The sequence below is a fragment of the Pristis pectinata genome, chromosome 5 (assembly GCF_009764475.1).
Source record: "Pristis pectinata isolate sPriPec2 chromosome 5, sPriPec2.1.pri, whole genome shotgun sequence".
Taxonomy (NCBI): domain Eukaryota; kingdom Metazoa; phylum Chordata; class Chondrichthyes; order Rhinopristiformes; family Pristidae; genus Pristis; species Pristis pectinata.
Window position 1 is genome coordinate 38482152 of NC_067409.1, and position 19191 is coordinate 38501342.

Consider the following 19191-nt stretch of genomic DNA (forward strand, 5'->3'; position numbering starts at 1 on the left):
AAGAGGTGGGACAAAAGCAACGCTGACTTCCGAGGCTGGATCATTTTCTTTAAATAGTGGGTCAGTTTGGAAAATAAACTCCAGCTGACCGTATTCACACTCAAGTTAAAAACTGTTCTTTGTGCTGCCTCTATTTTCAGTCAGCCAGGATAAATAAGAAGGTAAGGGCATGTGATTTAGCTTATATTATCAGAGTCTCTTGAACAATTATTTGTACATTCTATAACTTCTTCTTTTAAAGTTTTATGAGCCTTTTGTTTTACCTACTGGAACAGCAATTAGAAAGCCAGAGGCTTTCTGACAGCAGTTCCAGCAGGTAAAACAAACTTTTTTAAAGTTTCAGTAGATACTATATCCCAAAGAAATTAAATATTATATAATACAGAATGTGCAAGAACATATTTCCAGAATGTTAGCATGTCATCAGTTACCATTCATCTCTGATCCTGGACCAAATAGTTCATGGAGTTTTAATGCAGATTTCAACTAATTTGTGTGCAATGGCAGGAGGGCTCTGTGACCTTTCCTCATAGTCCTCTTACAATGGCTGCACCCAGCATGTAGTCCTGGACCTTTGACCATACTAGATTACAGCACTCAGTCATAGACTGTCTTACTTCGGAATATCATTGAACAGAGCAGACCAGAGGGCATCATTCACTGCACTGATAGTTTCCCAACTGCAGTTGATATTTGTATCAGTGTGTGTCCCTGGGAACAGTCCATACAGCACAGAGTCCTGTGTTATGCAGCTGTTAAGGACAGACCTCGACAAGTACATCTGCATCACTTCCCAGACCTTTCTGGCAAAAAAAACTCTCCAAGGAGATGGACAATTGTTTCATTTGCATTACAGCCATAATGAGGGCAGTGTGCTGTGTGGTCAATATTCTAACTGTATATGAAAGAACTGATGAAGAGGGCCTTTCTGACCAAAAGTCAAGTAAGATCTTGCTGCTTATTTGAAATAGATAAAATAAGATCACCCTTTATCTGTGTTCTTATTTTTCTTGCACCCTGTCATTAACACTGAAGCACCTTTAAGTTTAGTGCTGAAACGTGATTAGGAAACAACATGCATTCTTTTTTTTCTGTCAGTCTGATCTTCCTTTTCTATCATTCTTCTGTCCATTTCTAAAATACTGTGATTTGATTCCGATTTTTTAAGCTCTATTATGTTAAGCAGATGAATTCACTTTTCTCAGGTTCCTAGTGAGAAAAAGCACTCATTGAGACATGGGTCAGAATATCAAAAAAGGCAAAGAACCATAGAATTATAATGGCAAAGGGAGATCATTTGGCTGTCTGATACTATGGCGTCTCCTTGAAAAGCAATCAATTCACTTCTGTACCCATCCTCTCCTTCCCTGGGACTCTGTAAATTGTCTCTCATCAAGCACAGAAATAATTTCTCTTACAAGCAGTGATTTCCAGATCATCATCATGAATATTTTTTCCTCAAATCACTCTTGCACTTTTTGACTTTTAATTTAAATCTGTATCCTCTGGCCCTTCAGTCACAATGTAATGGGAACAGCTTCTCTTTGCTTACCCTTTGTAAATTTATCTTGATTTTCATCACGTCTATGAAATCTCCTCAACCTTATTTGCTACATAGAGAACAACTCCAGTTTTTGTCTAACATTTTGTCTAAAATCCATCTTCCCGGGAACCATACTTGTAAATCTTCTTAACAGCTCTTCCAGGACCTAAAATCCTAACTGAATGTGGTGACCAGAAATGAACACAATGTTCCAGATGTTTTATCAATGACTCTTTGCTTCTCCATTATGAAGCCCAGGATCCCATATGCTTTACTAATTGCTCCCTCGAACTTTTCTCTCATTTTCAAATTAGCCAAAGTCTCTCTGATCATGTACAACATTTCGAAATGTATCATTTAGCCCATGTCACCTTTCACTGTTCCCTCTACTAAAATGTGTAATTCTACACTCCTCTCTCTAAATGTCATACGTTGCTTGTCTATTCATTCTGCCAGTCTAGCTACAACCTCTTGCTATTACTATTCACCTCACTGTTTACCAAGCCTACAAAATAAGCATCATCGAAAAACTGCAAAATGTTGCTGCTGTCATCCAAGCACTTGTTGGGAAGAGCACAACTGCCTACCATCTTCCAGTTATCATGCTTTCTGTCCTTGAGCCAATGATTTTTATCTATACTGCCATTGACCCCTCTATTGCAGTTTGCAATCCAAATTTTCTTTGCATGGAATGTTGTCAAATGCTTTCTGGAGATTCATATAACTGACGTCTTCTGCATTGCCTTCTCTGTTAGCTCATCAAAATAATCGATCAGGTTGTCAAGCACAACTTGCCTTTTACAAATCCAAGCCGACTCTTCTTTATAAGAAACTTATTCAAGTGCATGAGATTTAATTTTTTTTAAAAATGCAGTTACTGGAAATCTGGAACAAAAACAGAAAACCAGAAACATTCAACAGGTCAGACAGTCTTTGTGGAGAGAAAAAGTGTTAACATTTCAGGTCAAAGACCCTTTGTCAGAATTGGGAAAGAGAGAAAACTGTGTACCCGTTAGTTTTCTTTTTGATTTTTTTTTCTAAATGTTTACCCACAACCAAAGTGTCATTTCAAAGCATGATTTTTAATTTTTTTTTTGAAACAATGGTCACATTTACCATTTACTAGTATGCTGATACTTCTCCTGTATCTAGTGAGGATTAATAGATTACATCATGTCTTGCCATGACCCTTGACCACCACAATTTACACTAAAGATACTGGTGGCATTCTCTTCCTTGGTTAAGACTATACAAAGTACTCCAGCATTCCAGCCCTGACCCCCATTTCTTTGCACATATCCTCTTAGTCCCAAATCAGCTCTCACATTACTCACTTATTCATGAGACTCGAGAAAATTTTTGGCTCCCTTTGAGATTACCATACTCTCCTCATACCTTCTCTTTACCCATCTTATTTTCCTTTAGACCTCTCCTAGCAGCTGACCATATTCAGCATTCAACAATCAAAGGAAGGTTGTCAAATAATACAAAAGAAAATGGATCAGTTGCAAAGTAAGGCAGAGAAATGGCAGACAGAGTTTAATCTGGACAATTGTGAAGTGTTGCACTTTGGGAGGTCAAATGCAAGAGGAAGTATACAATAAATGGCAGGACCCTAAATGTACAGAGGGATCTGGGGGTGCAATTCCATACCTCCCTGAAAGTGGCAACACAAGTGGATAGAGTAGTAAAGAAGGTGCATGGCATGCTTGCCTTCATTGGACGGGGCATTAGGTATAAAGATTGGCAAGTTATGTTGCAGCTATGTAAAACTTTGGTTAGGCCACATTTGGAATACTGTGTGTAGTTCTGGTTATCACACTTTCAGAAAGATGTGGAGGCTTTGGAGAGGGTGCAGAAGAGGTTCACTAAGATGGTGCCTGGATTGAAGTGTATTAGCTATAAGGAAACGTTGGAAAAACTTGGATTGTTTTCTCTGGAGCACCGGAGGCTAAGGGGCAACCTGATAGAAGTATATAAAATTATGAGAGCCATTGATAGGGTAGATAGGGAATGCCTCAGTCTCCCAGGGTGAAAATGTCAAATACTAGAGGGCATAGCTTAAGGTGAGAGGGGAAAAGTTTAAAGATTTGCAAGGCAATTTTTTTTGCACAGAGAGTGGTAGGTAGCTGGAACATGCTGCTGGGGAAGTAGTTGAAACAGATATGATAGCAACTTTTAAGAGGCATTTAGACAGACACGTAAACAGTCAGGGAATGGAGCAAGCAGATGGGATTAGTTTGATTTTATATCATGGTCAAAGCAGACATCGTGGACCAAAGGGCCTGTTCCTGTGCTAAACTTTTCTATGTATTGTTCACACTTGAATCATACACTTGCATCATTAACACCTTTTTTGTTGTGTCATATTTTCTATCTGCCTTATCATTTTGGGAGCTCTGGATAAGGTTTGCCTACCTTTTCCCCTGGGATATACCTAGCCTGTACTTCAAACAGTCTCACCTGCCGATTCAAGGCACTTGAACCTTCACCTGCTGATAAAGGTTCCTCTTTATTCTGGTCAGATCCCTTCTCATCTCATTGAAGTTAGTCCTCCTCCAATTAAGAAGCTCTACTTTAGATTGTAGAGAAACAAAGGACTGCAGATGCTGAAGATGAAAAACACTATGATGCTGGAGGAACTCTGCAGGCCAGGCAGCATCCTTGGAGAAAAGCAGGCAGTCAACGTTTCGGGTCAGGACCCTTCTTCCTGTGGATTTTGGGGAGGAGATAGAGATGGGCAGTCCTAGGTTGCGGGACTATCATGTTGGTAGCTGTGGGGGGAGATCTCCCAAGGTGAAGAGGTCAGTGATGATAAGGGAGATAATATCCTGGTGGTCCTCGGTGGGGTCATGGTTCAGGGCTAAGTAGGAGGAAGTGTCCAAGAGTTGCCGTTGTCCCTTTGATTGTTCCTTGCTCTTCTCCATTACAGACCTAAATGTCATGATCTGATGCACGCTATTCCTCATGTGTTCTCTCAGGGGCACCTGTCCATTCTATTCCCGAGAACTAAATCCAGCAATAGCTCTTTCCTTGTTGGATCGAAAACAGATTGATGAAGGAAGTTCTCTTGAGCATCTTTCAGAGGATCACAACTGGGATTCGTTCCCAAGACAGTGAGGTGGTTAGTGAGCTGTCAGGCTGGAGCGCCAAATGCAGGAGATGACAAGGAGAATCCCAAAGCTGTCTCAAGAGCCAGGAGATTATGAACTCCACTCTGGAGGCTGTGTGCACTTCATTGCTGGGTATTGGTGACGGTCCCATCACACAGTGCTGACTGTTTCAGGTGACTGCTGCCACTGAAGCACCGATCCAGGCCACACAAAGCCTGCCTTCTGTGGAGTCTCAGCATGATCTGGCTGGAGGCCGGCTCTCTGGCACCAGGTAGCAGCTTGATGTCCTCATTGAGCAGAGAGCTGGCATTCCTGATCAGATTGCTGCTTTCAGTGAACACAGGGCTGCAACCCACGAGCAGCTTGCCGTTGGACAGGAGCAAAGGGATGGAGCCAATGAGCAGCTCGCTGTTATCTCCTCCAAGGAGAGAGATGACATCTGTCAGCAGGTCGCTCTCGTACGCACGCTGAAAGAAACCGCACGTGAGCAGGTTGATCTTCTGCAGATGCACTCACTCCTTCCACCCACACCCCACTTCATTGTGAGCAGACTCCTGCTCGGATTATGCAGAGCTGAAATCAAGAAGAGTGAAGAGAGCAGAGACCAGACACTTGCGACTCAGGGGTTAGTCAGCTGCCTCAGTGCCAGCCCTAGGGCTGGGGCAGGAGATAGAGCTGCTGCCTTACAGTTCCAGTGACCCAGGTTCGATCCTGATCTCCGATGCTGCTTGTATAGGATTTGAATGTTCTCCCTGTGATTGTGTGGGTTTCCCTGGGAGCTCAGGTTTCCTCCCATGTCCCAGTCACATGCTGGTTGGTGGGTGGGTTAATTGGCTACAATAGATTACCCCTATTGAAGTAGGTTGTAGGAAATTCAGGGCGGAGGTGATGGGCATATGAAAGAAAAATAAATAGGAGAAAGAGATTGCTTTGAGAGTCACCTAAACTCAAGGGTTGAATGGCCTTCTTCTGTGTCATAAAGAAGTACACAAATCTGCAAAACTGGGTGATTCCCAGCAGATCATTGTATTATTATCTACTTTGTCCCCTAATGAGCCTTTCTGGATGTAAGTTCACCTGCATGCCACAGCTAAACCTCCCAGACTGCACTTCGATTGGCCCGGAGCAGCAGTGTGAAGCTGGCTCATCCAGGGCAAGAGCTTCTCATGCAATCTAGGACACCTGTGTGGACTCAAAGGGAAAGGGAGCAGATTCCTGTGGGCAAACAGCAGCCATACAGGAGATACAGCAATGTAGAACTAAGACATTGAAACCCATGTAAAGGAAGTGAAAGAAGAAAGGCAACAGAATGTGCAATCTTGGTGTAAAATGTTTTGATGTTTTTGTGATTGGATTTCTTTTCTTTTCAGATAATACTCGACACAGTATAAATGTTGATACTTATCGAGCAAAGAATGTCTTTCATTGTGTAGAGACACCAGTGTGACAGTTGCTGTTGTGATTGCAAATTGCTGATGTGCCTCAGCCAATGGATTGATGCCAATGGTTTCACCACGGAGGTGCTCATTGGATGAGTATCTCAGCAGTAAAATGATGAAAAAAGCAACTTTTTAATATAAGCATGCCCTGCAAAACTTTGGAAGGTGCTTGAAATGTGTGGTAATAAAATATGCACCTACTTACCTAGTTGTATTCTGAATGTGTGTGCATGCATACGTGCGGGCACGCGTGTGTGTGTGTGTGTGTGTGTGTGTGTGTGTGTGTGTGTTCAGTGAAGGCTGTAAGTTGCACCCATAAGCTCTGAGTTATATCAGTAAAGGAGGGGGCACTTGTAGTGTAACTTTTGACATCAGTAGTTGTATGACTGACACTGGAAAAATGTCAGACACAAAGGTAAATTGTGCCTGGAAATGACTGGGCCAATTTCCCTGTGGGTCCAATTTCCCTGAGAAATGATCTCTGGTGAGATCCAACCTGGGTTAAATTACACCTATATGTGAAACGTGCAGAAAAATTAGGGGCCAATGGATCTAATTTCCAGGCTTTCATTGGTTGTAAAAACTTTGGGACATTCTAAAAGTGATGCAAAGGGCACTACATAAAAGTTCCCTTTCATTTCCTATAAAATAAGAAGTGTTTGCTTACATTTCATGCACATGGGAGCGGGAAAGAATTCACCAGTATTTATGTATCAAAATGGATTTGCAGGCTACTTGCAAAAAAAAAGGCATCTGCCAGAACCAGAATGTGCACACTTTGTAGGAAAATACATCTCTTATTAAAGCAGAATGCTTTAAGCCTTAAGCCTTTAAACCTTAAGGTCTTTGTACCCTGCATGGTTGAATTAAACATTCAATAACATGACAGATGCCCTCCCCCCCACCCAGTGATACTTAAAGGGATCATTCACTTGATTCGGATTGATTACAGGTTGATTTCTACTGACCTTTGGGAGGATTCCACAAAGGATTTGGTGCCTTGCAAATTTTATTATAGTTTTCAAAATTTGCAGGAAGTGAGTGCCAGCTGGTGAAGGCCCACATCTTGACACGAGGGCTTCTGCAGAAACTAGTTGTACTCAGACGTGGATATATTTGTAGGCCTTGGGGTGCCTCATAACTGAGAGAATAATCAGAGGGGTTGCAGACCATAACAGGTTACTGAAAGAGGAGGAGAGAAAATGAGACTGCTATGACCTCCAGGAGTTTTGAACACTGGTATCCATGGCTATGGTATGGCAACACAGCAACAAGACAAGCTTGTACAAGCATCTCATATATCATCAGGGATTTTGAAATGAAGAGAAATGGGGTGTGAGAAGCAGGGTTAGGTATAAGGTTACTGTCAGCTTCTGTGGTCCTGTTGTTGGGCATGGACTAAATAATGGCCATTCCATTGATGGTGAGTATCGTCTTGTTCATGGGGGTAAGGTAATCCCTAACACCCTGTGTTTAGGCACCACCCTGTCCTGCAGGAGAGAAGAAAATCCATTAGTAAATCTTGTGAGACATGGGAGCAGTGCTTGCAGCAATGCTAACTGGGTTAGGATACAAGCTTCAGAATACTTATCTTCTGCATAGGTTTCTCCAGTGCTCTGTATTCTTCCTAGAGGTGTACTGGCATGTTAATTAACAACAGCAAATTATCCCCAGTATAGGAAGGCAGCAAAAGAATCTAAGATGACTTGATGGTTATGTGAGAGAGATTGTCACAGTGTTACAGGGAAATAAGGGGAGGAATGGGACAGATGAGCCAAATGTGGTCCTCCTGGTCATTATAAGTAAGGATGTTACTGCCCATCATATTCCAGCTGAGAAAATGTATTATAAATATTATTGAAAAACAACTTTGGAAAACTTCATACCAAGAATAGAAGTACAAAATAAAACTACAGAATTGATGCTTGGCATAATTGAGAAAGTTGTCAGATATAAAATTTCTTCTATGTTTTTCAGAGATGGATGTGAATTCATCAAACATGATCCCACTTCACCAGACAACCAGTAGAAAAAGGTTGGACCATAAGCGGGAGGCGATTTGCATTTTTGGTACTGGGGACTTTGGCCGATCTTTGGGTATGAGGCTGCTCAAGTCAGGTTACCAAGTGGTATTTGGTAGTCGAAACCCACAGAATTCTACCCTGCTACCAAGTGGAGCTCAAGTCTGTACCCACGCTGATGCCCTGAAAGAATCCGAGATCATTTTCCTGGCGGTGCACAGGGAGAATTATGATTTCCTCTCAGCTCTGTCCAATTTACTGGATGGAAAAGTGCTGGTGGATGTGAGCAACAACCTCAAAATGAATCAATACCCAGAATCCAATGCACAGTATCTGTCTCAGCTGGTCCCCAAAGCTATTGTGGTGAAGGGGTTTAACACAGTTTCAGCCTGGGCCCTTCAGTCAGGCAGCCTGGATGCCAACAGTCAGGTAAGCTCACACACGTCTACTTATTATGTGAAGAAAATTGTCCACTTATTTCAACTGACTATATTTTAAAAATAAATTTCACCAGTGGTGCTAATTATGTTGAAGTGTAGCATCCATAGTTTCAGCGGAAGTAAAAACAATTGCACTTTGTTTCAGGTCTTTGTCTGTGGTGATGACAATAAATCCAAACAGCAGGTGATGGATGTTGCCAGGAGTCTAGGCCTCACTCCTTTAGACCAGGGATCCCTTCTAGCAGCTGAAGAATTGGAGAACTACCCACTACAGCTCTTTCCAATGTGGAGGCTACCATTTATTATAACAGCTGGTCTCACAGTGTTCTTCTTCTTGTATTGTGTGGTGATTAAAGTGATCCATCCTTATGTAGAAAAGAATGAGGATAATTCCTATCTGTTGATGGTTTCCATACCCAATAAGATTTTTCCAATTGTCTCCCTCATTTTGCTTGGGTTGGTTTACCTGCCAGGAGTGATTGCTGCATTCCTCCAACTCTACAGAGGGACAAAGTATAAAAGATTCCCTGACTGGCTAGACAAGTGGATGCTGTGCCGAAAACAACTCGGACTTGTGGCATTTGTCTATGGCTTCCTTCACGTATTCTATTCATTGATCATACCACTTAGGTACTCAACTTATTGGAGAAACATTAAATATATCACAGCACAGGTAAGGTTGTTCCTTTACTGTACTTCAGTGCTGTTTTGAATATCATTCTGTCAGGGTGGTGTGGTAAGTTGAACCTGAATGTGCAAAACTGTGGTGTAGGTTTTGCATCACTCAAATTGCTGTGGGGCATTAGAATATGAAGGCCAATGACCCAGAGAGAAAACTTGAGTCTGAAATAGCTCCCTTACAGACCTCCTAAATCAAGAGACCTATAGTTGGGAATGACGATAAAAGAAGAAATAGAATGGGGACAAGATGGGGATAACAGGTCTTATGACTTATTATATATTTTATCACTTGCTTTGAGTTCATTTACAGTCATCACTTTCCTGCCCTGTGATAGCTTGATGAGGTTTGCAAGGATTCAACAGAGCCTCTGATAAACAAGTTTCTCCTTGTTTCTCCAGGCATTTCTCCATTGAGTTTCTCCAACACAAACAATATCCTCTCCTTTTTTAAAGCAAAGGGTAACAAAGAACACATTCCAAGGAGTTTGAAGACTATGGTGGCCATGATTGCATCCCTATTGCTTATTTATTTGATGGAGGAGAAGCTAATGATTCATTGAGAATCTTGATGTAATTGGAGAGAATTTGGAAATTTTAAGATGGGTCTCTGTGTCTTAACATATTGGTAAATGTTGGTGCTGATCCTAAACTTGATTCTGTCCTCATGGGATTTTGACATATAAGCATACAGGGATTAGACTTCCATTACTGAATAGTTGGTGAAGAAAGAGCAATGATAAATGTTTCACTTGCTCCTATTCATGGTTTTCTATCCATTGAAACATCTTGTTGACCATTGCTATTCCTTACCAGAGCAGAAACCACTAATCCTTTTTACATGGTGTTATGAAGAATGACCCATACACTAAAGACTCTGAGAGCCCCGATGAACTGTCCTTCAAGTTGCATCAAACTTATGCAGCCATCTAAAATGAAAATGTAAAATCTTTGGGGGCTTTGGCATGAGAAGCAAGAAGTCCTGAGAAAGGAGAAGAGCAGTAAACATCAGTCTTTAGTTAGAGAAAGAAGGAAGCAATTTATTGGTTCAGTCACCTGCAGTGAGATTGAGTTAACACTTCAAGTTAATGATCTTTCATCAAAAGTTGCTAGGGATGAGCGGCTTTCAAGCAGATACAAAACCTTGGAAACATTGGGATGGGTGCGTATTGGAGTAGTGTGGGTAAAGTTAAGATACAATAGATACAATGTAAAATCAGATGATAAGAAAAAGGACACCCCTAAGGAAGAATGTACTTGTGGTAAAGGGAGTGCAGTGAAAGTTCGCTTTATTGATTCCTGGGATTAATTTTTCATCTAACAGGGGTATCTCTAAAACCAGAGGAGTCATAGTCAAAACAATTGGTCAATCATTCAGGAATGAAATGAGAAATGCTGAATCTTTGAAACTGTCCATCCAAGTGAGGCTAGGTTGTTGTGTATATTCAAGACAGAGTTCAACAGATTTTTCGGTATTAGAGGAATCAAGGGACATTGTGTTAAACAGGAAAGTGCTGCTGAGGTAATGGATCAATTTGTAATGTTCTAGGTGATTTCAGTGAATTAAGGGAAATGTAAGTGCTCCACTCAGCTGCCACGGGGGCCTCCATTTATGGCAGGAGAAGATGAATGGCCTAATGCTGACCTTATCAGTACCACCTGCATTTGAATTTATCAAATAATTAACCCGGCATCAATTTGCAGTCCCTCAGTTTCACTTTTGTGAACAAAGTTCATCAGAAGCTTCTAATAATTTCCTACACCACAGCCAACTCTTATGATGGTGATTGTAATTCATTCTCAATTATTCGCACCCTTAATGTACTGAGTGAGGCAAAATGAAAAGGTAGCTGCCTGAAAAGGTCCCTTTTGAACTTGCAAGGGCTGAGGTAACACTCATCCCAGTGAAGGTGCAATTTCTGGATTGCTACCTTTTGACTGCCTGCCTCTGGTCTTGCCTGCAACAGCACACTCAGGAAAAACTGTATTCCAAGGCACAGTTCAGACATGTACTTGCTTGTCCAAATACAGACTGAATCCCAATCCACTTCTGGGAACATTGTGAATATGCTTTATCAGCCTGATCTTCAAATCATCTCCAAAGGCTTGTGTAACCTTACAATTTCCTTCTGCGAGTTGTTGCCATAATAAACTCTTGAATAAACAAGCTTGGAAATTCTAAAGAAAAATTCGTAAAAGTTACAAGTAGTCCTTCATTATTCAATCAGCTCAAACATATTTGCAGAAACCATCTCAGATCCAGATGCCAAGGACTTCTATTGTGAGTCATAGTCTTCCTCATCGTGGGTCAATGTGATTTTCTTCCAGATCCCCAAGTACTCAGTGCTTTAAAATTCTTATAATTCATGAACAACTCCCCCAAATGTGGCTGGTGCTGAGGGCTGGTAAGGTGCTGAGAATGGGCCAAGGTTTTGGATCTGGATGAAGGTGACTGAGTAGATGGCTACATCCTTATGTTCTTATGATCAAGAATAGCCTTTGTAATCCATTGGTAACATGTGACCTTGTGATCTGAACGACTTTGCTATCAAGGACTGCTCATGCCACTATTTTGATGCTATTTTAGATTAATGCAGAAATTGACTGAGTAGCTTGTGTGCTGCAGTGAATGGTAGCACAAGACATTGAAGACTCTTTCATCAAGAGTTTTCAGTGCATTTTCTTTTTTATGTTGCACTTATTGAAAACAGATGGGTTGAAATTTTCCTATAGAATTGGGCAAAAAGAGCTATAATGAACTGGCAGTGTGATCTACAACCAGTCTGATGTTATTTTGTATTTTGCACAAATACCAAGACCAATTCCACTTCCCATGAGTGCACCTGTTGTCCATCAGGTTCCCGACATCTTCTGCGTTATTGTTTTTGAATCCTTTATTCACTGTGCATTGTTCTCTGCCTGGCTTTTGCTCCATTGTTAATCTCAGACACAATGGCAACACAACTGAATGTGTTTCATGATTTCACAAAAACTGAAAAATTCGCTAGAGCTGCTGTTATTTTCATTTTTCTCGTAATGATGCCTGTTATTCTTTCAATATGTTCTTTGTTTCTTAGATATAAAAATGTCATTTTTTTCAATTTTTGAGTTTGTGATATATTAAAGATTACATGTGTCACTGCGTTTCTACTGTTTGGCTACTGCAAATCAAGGAAGAGATTGGCAGAAATTCCATTTTTACACAGTTTATTCATACTATGGCATGATCACCATTCATCTGTGATCAGGCCAATGGAAATAAAAATAAAGAAAGCGGTAAAATGCACAGTATCACTATGTGTTTCACTATGAAACAACATCACAATCTATCCTACACAATGCTCTGTATTGAGCTTGAGAGGTCCAAACCCGTCGAACCTCTCCCTATAACTCAGTCCCTCAAGTCCTGGCAACATCCTTGTAAATCTTTTCTGCACTCTCTCCAGTTTAATAACATCTTTCCTATAGCAGGCTGACCAAAACTAAACATAATACTCCAAGTATGGCCTGACCATGACCTCCCAACTTTTATACTCATTGTCATAATTTATGAAGGCCAGCATGCCTAAAGCCTTCTTCACCACCCTGTCTACCTATGACTCCACTTTCAGGAAAACCACGTACTTGTAGTCCAAGGTCCCTCTGTTCTACAACATTCCCCAGGGCCCTGTCATTCACTGTGAAAGTCCTACCTGGATTTGACTTTCCAAACTGCAACATCTCGCACTTATCTGAATTAAACTCCATTTGCCATTCCTCGGCCCACTTACTCAGCTGATTAAGATCCCCCTGTAATTTTTGATAACCTTCTTCATTGACCACTAGACCACTTATTTTAGTGTCATCTGCAAACTTACTAACCATGCCTTGTACATTCTTATCCAAATCGTTGATATAGATGACAAACAACAACGGGCCCACCACTGATCCCTGAGGCACACCACTAGTCACGGGCCTCCACCATCACCCACTGTTTCCCACCATTAAGCCAATTGTGTAACCAATTAGCCAGCTCTCCTTGGATTCCATGCGATCTAACCTTCCAGAGCAGTCTACCATGTGGAACCTTATCTAAGGCCTTACTGAAGACCATATAAACCATGCCTACTGCACTGCCCTCATTGACTTTCTTGGTCACATCATCAAAAAACTCAGTCAAGCTCATAAGACATGATCTCGCATGTATAAAGCCATGCTAACTACCTCTAATCAGCCCCCATCTTTCCAGATGTTGTGAAGGTGGACATAATTATGAAAAATGCTCATTTTGTCCTGTAACTAGGTGAGCAAAAGTACGCTAAATGATTCTTGCATTCTTGTGAATTGAAAGCAGTATTTAATCATTACAAACTTATCCAAGCATTATGATCTAAGAAGAGTCTTTAAAATCCAGCCTGTTTGAAGTGAATTTGTTTCCATCTGAGGGTAAGGTGTCAAACTCTCAAGCTGCTATGTTGGGATATAACAGTTTATATCTTGATTACTACCCAGTTGAAAAAGAATTCAACCTCGGAGATGGAGGTGGTCTGGAGCTGGAAAAGTGATGCATTTTATGCATCTGGAATCTTGGGCTTTTCAGTCTTCTGTTTGCTCGGAATAACCTCCCTTCCATCTGTGAGCAACGTAATGAACTGGAGAGAATTCAGATTTGTTCAGGTACTTTGTTAGTTATTACAGAGGTTTATTAATTTCCATCTTAATGAATTAGCTAATAGCTAGACAAAGAGCAGAGCATAAATAGAAAATTGCCATTGGTGGGAAATTACCTTTATTTATCAGAACTATCATTTTAATCAGATGTATCTGCCTCACAGCTCCAGTGACCCAGGCTTGATCCCGACAACCAGTAATGACTGTGTGAAGTTTGCACATTCTCCATGTAACCATGTAGGTCTCCCTGGTGCTCCAGATTCCTCCCACATCCAAAAAAAAGTGGAAATGTGCTCCACTCCAAAACAATGCATTGGTTAATAGGATAATTGGCCACTGTAAATCATCACTGACTCATTGTAGGTAGGTGGTAAGAGAATCAAGGGCACGTTAATGGGCATCTGAGAGGCAATAGGCTAAAGGGGAATACATGGGAATTAGGATTGATGGGATTGCTCTGGGAGGAGATGTAGACTTGATGGGCTGAACAGCCTTCAATGTCATAAAGAAATATGAGAAATTGAGAAAGCATTGAATTAGACATTCTCTTCTTCAGTAGTTATTGAGTTAGATAAAGATTTCAGGTGTAAAATGAGCAGGATTTATCAGACAAAATTAGCAAGAGGCTAACAATCAAAAGTGAGTAAACAAATTGCAGTGTGTATCTGCCAGAATCTAAATAGAGTCAGAGAGATATAGCACAGAAACAGGGCCTTCAGCCCATTGAATCTGCACCAACCATCAGCCATCTATTTACACTAATCCCATTTTTTTCTCCCCACATTCACATCAACTCCCTGCAACTCATCCACACACTAGGGGCAATTTAGAGTGGTCAATTAACCTCCCAACCTGTACATATTTGGGATGTGGGAGGAAACCAGGGCATCCAGAGGACACCCACACAGTCACAGGGAGAACATGCAAACTCCACACAGACAGGACCCAAGGTCAGGATAGAACCTGGGTCTCAGGTGCTGTGAGGCAGTGGCTCTACAAGCTGTGCACTGCACTGGCCCTAAATGAATGTTGGATCAATGTAGTGAAGTTAACTGTGGCATATTCTGGCCCTATAGCTCATCCACTAAAAGTCATGCCAGAGGACATCATGATGTTTAAGAAAGTAAAAGCCAAAAATAAATCAGGAACTACTGTCTTGGTGTTGGTAGGTTTAGGTCATGAAAGTGTGTATTATATGTGAAATGAAAGCTGAGGTGTAGAGCTCCATAATTTTGACAACCAGAGGATAGAAGAATGAGGCCTGATTGAACGTAGAACAGTACAGCGCAGAACAGGCACTTCCAACCATGATGCCAAATAATAAGGATGGCACATTTAGAGGGTAAAGGGATCAAGAAAGAAGCTCAGAGAAGAAATGGCAACAGTTGTGTAAATTATAAACTGGAGGAGTCTCTACCAGTCCCAGAAGGAATCTTTTGCTCCGCCTTGCCCTAGATCTCACCATCTTATCCAACCACGTACCTTGTGCCCCACCAAACCCCATACTTACAACCTGAAGAATTAACAGTGCCAAAGATCTTTCCCTTGGTCTCCAGTGGGAGTCACCTGCACCTCTGTTGTAAGGGCCTGGCAGCTATCTCCAGCTGACATCCAGGGAAGATGGCCAATTATTAATGAGGTTAATGAGCCTTCCTTCTCCAACTCCTAGATGGACTACACTCCTGCCTTGAATTTAGAATTGATCCTCAGAAGCCAAATTATAAACTTCATAATCTGAATTCCGAATTGTTAATCCTGTCAGTGCTAGACGTCTTTGCAAGTCAATGTTTGTCATCTCATTGTAATTTAGAAAGAAGCACTTGGTAAAAAGAATTTTCTTTTGCCATAAAAGGCTTTCTGTATTTGAATTTATTTATGTTTATTACTAATGAGAAGCATACATGATCTTAATATGGTGTTATACCTTAAATATGAATCAGTAATCCTGTCTAAAGTATTTCTTCTTCTTCTTCCAGTCAAAGCTGGGTCATGTCACGCTGTTGCTATGCACGGTGCATACTGCTTTACTGGGGTGGAATAAATTTCTCATACTCTCACTCTATAAATGGGGACTTCCACCTGCATACCTCCTGTCCATGGTGATCCCATGCATTGTGTTGGCTCTAAAACTAATTCTCATAACTCCATGCGTAGACAGAATGGTCACCAGGATCCGCCAAGGTTGGGAAAGAAAAGGAAAAGGCTCAAGCGATCTCAATATTTGACCCAAATATTGCACCAGAATGAGATGTTTTGTAATACATGATGTCTTTTTTTTTGGAATGAATTTTCAAACGGTGGAATCAGATACTTCTAAACTCTTGGAATAATGGCATTTATAATGTTACATTGTTTGGATATGTGAATCTTTGATCTGTTTTAGTTTCCTGCAGTTGGCCTGGCCCGTGTTCCATGTCCTCTTTCTCACAAATGTACCTCTGTCCATTCTGGAAATCAAACTTCACTGACCCAGGTGAACCAGAATGATGGTAGGCCCTTAAGTAACATAATGGAGTGATGTAGCCAGGCCAGAAAAAACCTGGTCATTCCCTCACCACCACTCTGCCCCCAGCAGCTTTGTTAGCTGTCAAGGTTTTTTCAGGAATACTGATAGTCTCTGATATTCAGAAATGTTTATCAATGATTAAAAATAAAATAAATTATTTTAAAACACTTTCAAAGAATTTTTAAAAATTGCGAAAACACAAATGATTTTAAAAAAAAGTAAGTTACCTTATACTTCCTTTTTTTCCTTGCAGCCCTAAAAATCTCTATTCAAATGAAAGGTGTCATTGATCCAGCAATAGATCCTGGTGCAGGGTCCGTGTGCAGATTCCTCCGAGTTAATGCTGGGGAATCCCAGCAAGATTTCACCATGCTGCTGGACTCTATTGGGATTCAGGGAGACCAGTGTTAGACTGGAGCTGGGGAATGACCGTCAGATTCCTCAGTACACAAGTCTCACAACCCAGTGGCACTTACTGAGAAATGCTAGAAATTCTACACAGAACTGTCAGCATAACCTAGCAATATCTGGGACAAGGTCACAGCTGGTCATCCGCCGGGCTCCTGAAATCTGAGAAACACACCCACGTTTACATATTGCAATTCCTGACCCACCTCTCAAGAGCAAGTTACCCCCTAAGACTCATCAAAGCAAAGGTGTGTTTTCTCTGTTTTTCTCCAAAAGACACTTAAACAGGTACTTGGATAGGAATGGTTTTGAGGGATAAGGGCCATGTTAAGACAAATGGGACCAGCTTAGATAGGCACCTTGAATGGCATGGACGAGTTGGGCCAAAGGGCCTGTTTCTATTTTGTATAACTCTATGATTGTATGCCTCTATGACCAATCACCAGAATTTATTTTTTTTAAGTCACGTCTTTATTAGTGACATGTACATCGAAACACACATTGAATCAGCCCTATCCTTCAATCCTGTGAGCTCCCAATCTCCTATAATTCCTTTGTCAGTTCTATCCACAACCCGGATTGTGTCCTCCACTGCAGCATTCCAGCTGGGAGACAGAGAATGAATTTCAAAGAAGATCCAAACTACTTTGTGATTTCACTGGTAAACTGGTTGGGAATTCTCAGTATGAGTCTTCACCACTCATCTCAGAGGTTTGAGCAGTTGGAGGTTAGGTTTCCATTTTATGTGTAAATACAATACCACCACACCTCTCCCATCCTTTCCATGGGGTTAAAATAACCTCCCCCCACCCACTTTTGTCCCTGTTGTGTGTATTTGAGTTAACAATCAATAAATGCATCATTTTCATAGTTTAGTATAAGTGGCATTTTAAATAATAAAATAACTAATTCTTGTATCGACACTGCTCTTAATATGGTGAAGCAACTCCGAATGGATGATTTGGTTACAGCTTAGAATAGACAATGACAACTCTGTCACTGAATTTAATATCCAATAGAACAGATGATGTTCATTAAACCACAGACCAACTTTGCCATCTGACATTTTGGTGGTTGCATGATCTTTTGTAATTTACATGTTGCCTCATCATAGGGACCAATCTTCATCTGTTATGCTATGACATGTTTAATAAGGGACTAATCTGCTCTTGTTAGCTTTATGCTACTGGGATAAGTTAAAATGATTGCCCAAGTGGTCACTGCAGTCAATCATAGACTTTCTTAAACCTACAAAAGGCTACAAAGCCATTCTGATACCAGAACATTTGGTATTTGCTGTGTATGAGCAAATGTCAGCACAAACTGGTAAAATTAGTGGCACTTAAGAGAGCCAATGGCTGTGGCGAGAGGTCATATTGCTCCACACAGCCGTCCTCCAAAGCACTTCTACCCATTTCACCTGCTCGTAGTATTAAATTTCAAATACCAATTCTTCTAGTTGAGAGATCAGTTGTACTGCAATGTCTGGATCATCAGGAAGAATACTTTTTTAAGCATTCTTTAAAAAAAATGCATACTCTGTCAAATACAATATTAACATTCTCTACACCTGAAGATAATAAGGTATATTTATTGGCAATATCAAAGTTCTAATGTAGTATGAAAATTATTTAGCATCATCTCTAGTCCTCTTGCATTCATGATTTGCCACAGACATTCCATTAGAAGTCTCAATGGAACTCTATTCTCCACAGTTCAATGCAGTGCATTTAAGAGTGGACTGAATGGCAGATAATGGCTACAGGTCTACAGTAAGCATCACCCACAGATTTGAACTCCACATTATAGAGAAGAATAGAATAAGGTTGCTGTAACATGTATGAACTTGTGTATTATTGCATTGAATACAGATAAAATGAACAATATGCATTTACAATAAAGCTTGTCACTTATAATTCTACACTGAAAATGTTATATAGATGATAAAAAAAACAAAGACCATTAAATTTTCTTTCTAACATTTTGGTAGTTATATGATTTGTTCATAATTGTGTTGTTGCTTTATCATAGAAACCATTCTCCAAAACAGTTAGTCTGTCACAGGCTCAGACATCAGGCACGGTTCTCAGGAGATGGGGAGTTTAGAGAACTTATTGTGTTCATATATTTTTCTTAATCTATAGGGTTTATGAATAGTCATTTTCCTTTTGTAAAATTTGCATTAGTCCCCTTAAGTATATCTACTCCATTAATATGTTAAACAGTATAATTTCCTTCAAAAATCTGCTTTTCTAAATGAGCCTTGTTTAATGACTCATGATCTTGGCACTTACACAAGATAGGTAGTTCTGCTTTCACAACAGTGTATCTGTACCTGACTTGAGAACCTGGGATTGGTGGGTGTGTCATCATAACAGATAATTCTCAAGTTT

General features: G+C 40.6%; 1 protein-coding gene across 3 annotated transcripts; it reads left to right on the top strand.

The window, feature by feature from the left end:
* The first annotated feature begins 73 nt into the window (after positions 1-73).
* Positions 74-18779, top strand: LOC127570844 (metalloreductase STEAP4-like). Of its 3 annotated transcripts, none has more exons than XM_052016718.1 (5): positions 74-161; positions 8073-8545; positions 8702-9229; positions 13726-13890; positions 15861-18779. In XM_052016718.1, the coding sequence occupies exons 2-5, from the start codon at positions 8075-8077 to the stop codon at positions 16107-16109; spliced, it is 1413 nt and encodes a 470-aa protein (XP_051872678.1). In that variant the 5' UTR covers positions 74-161; positions 8073-8074; the 3' UTR covers positions 16110-18779. The 3 variants fall into 3 exon arrangements, with proteins under 3 accessions (XP_051872678.1, XP_051872679.1, XP_051872677.1); XM_052016717.1 differs by lacking the exon at positions 74-161 and adding an exon at positions 5891-6260; XM_052016719.1 differs by lacking the exons at positions 74-161; positions 8702-9229 and adding an exon at positions 5886-6260.
* Positions 18780-19191: the final 412 nt, after the last annotated feature.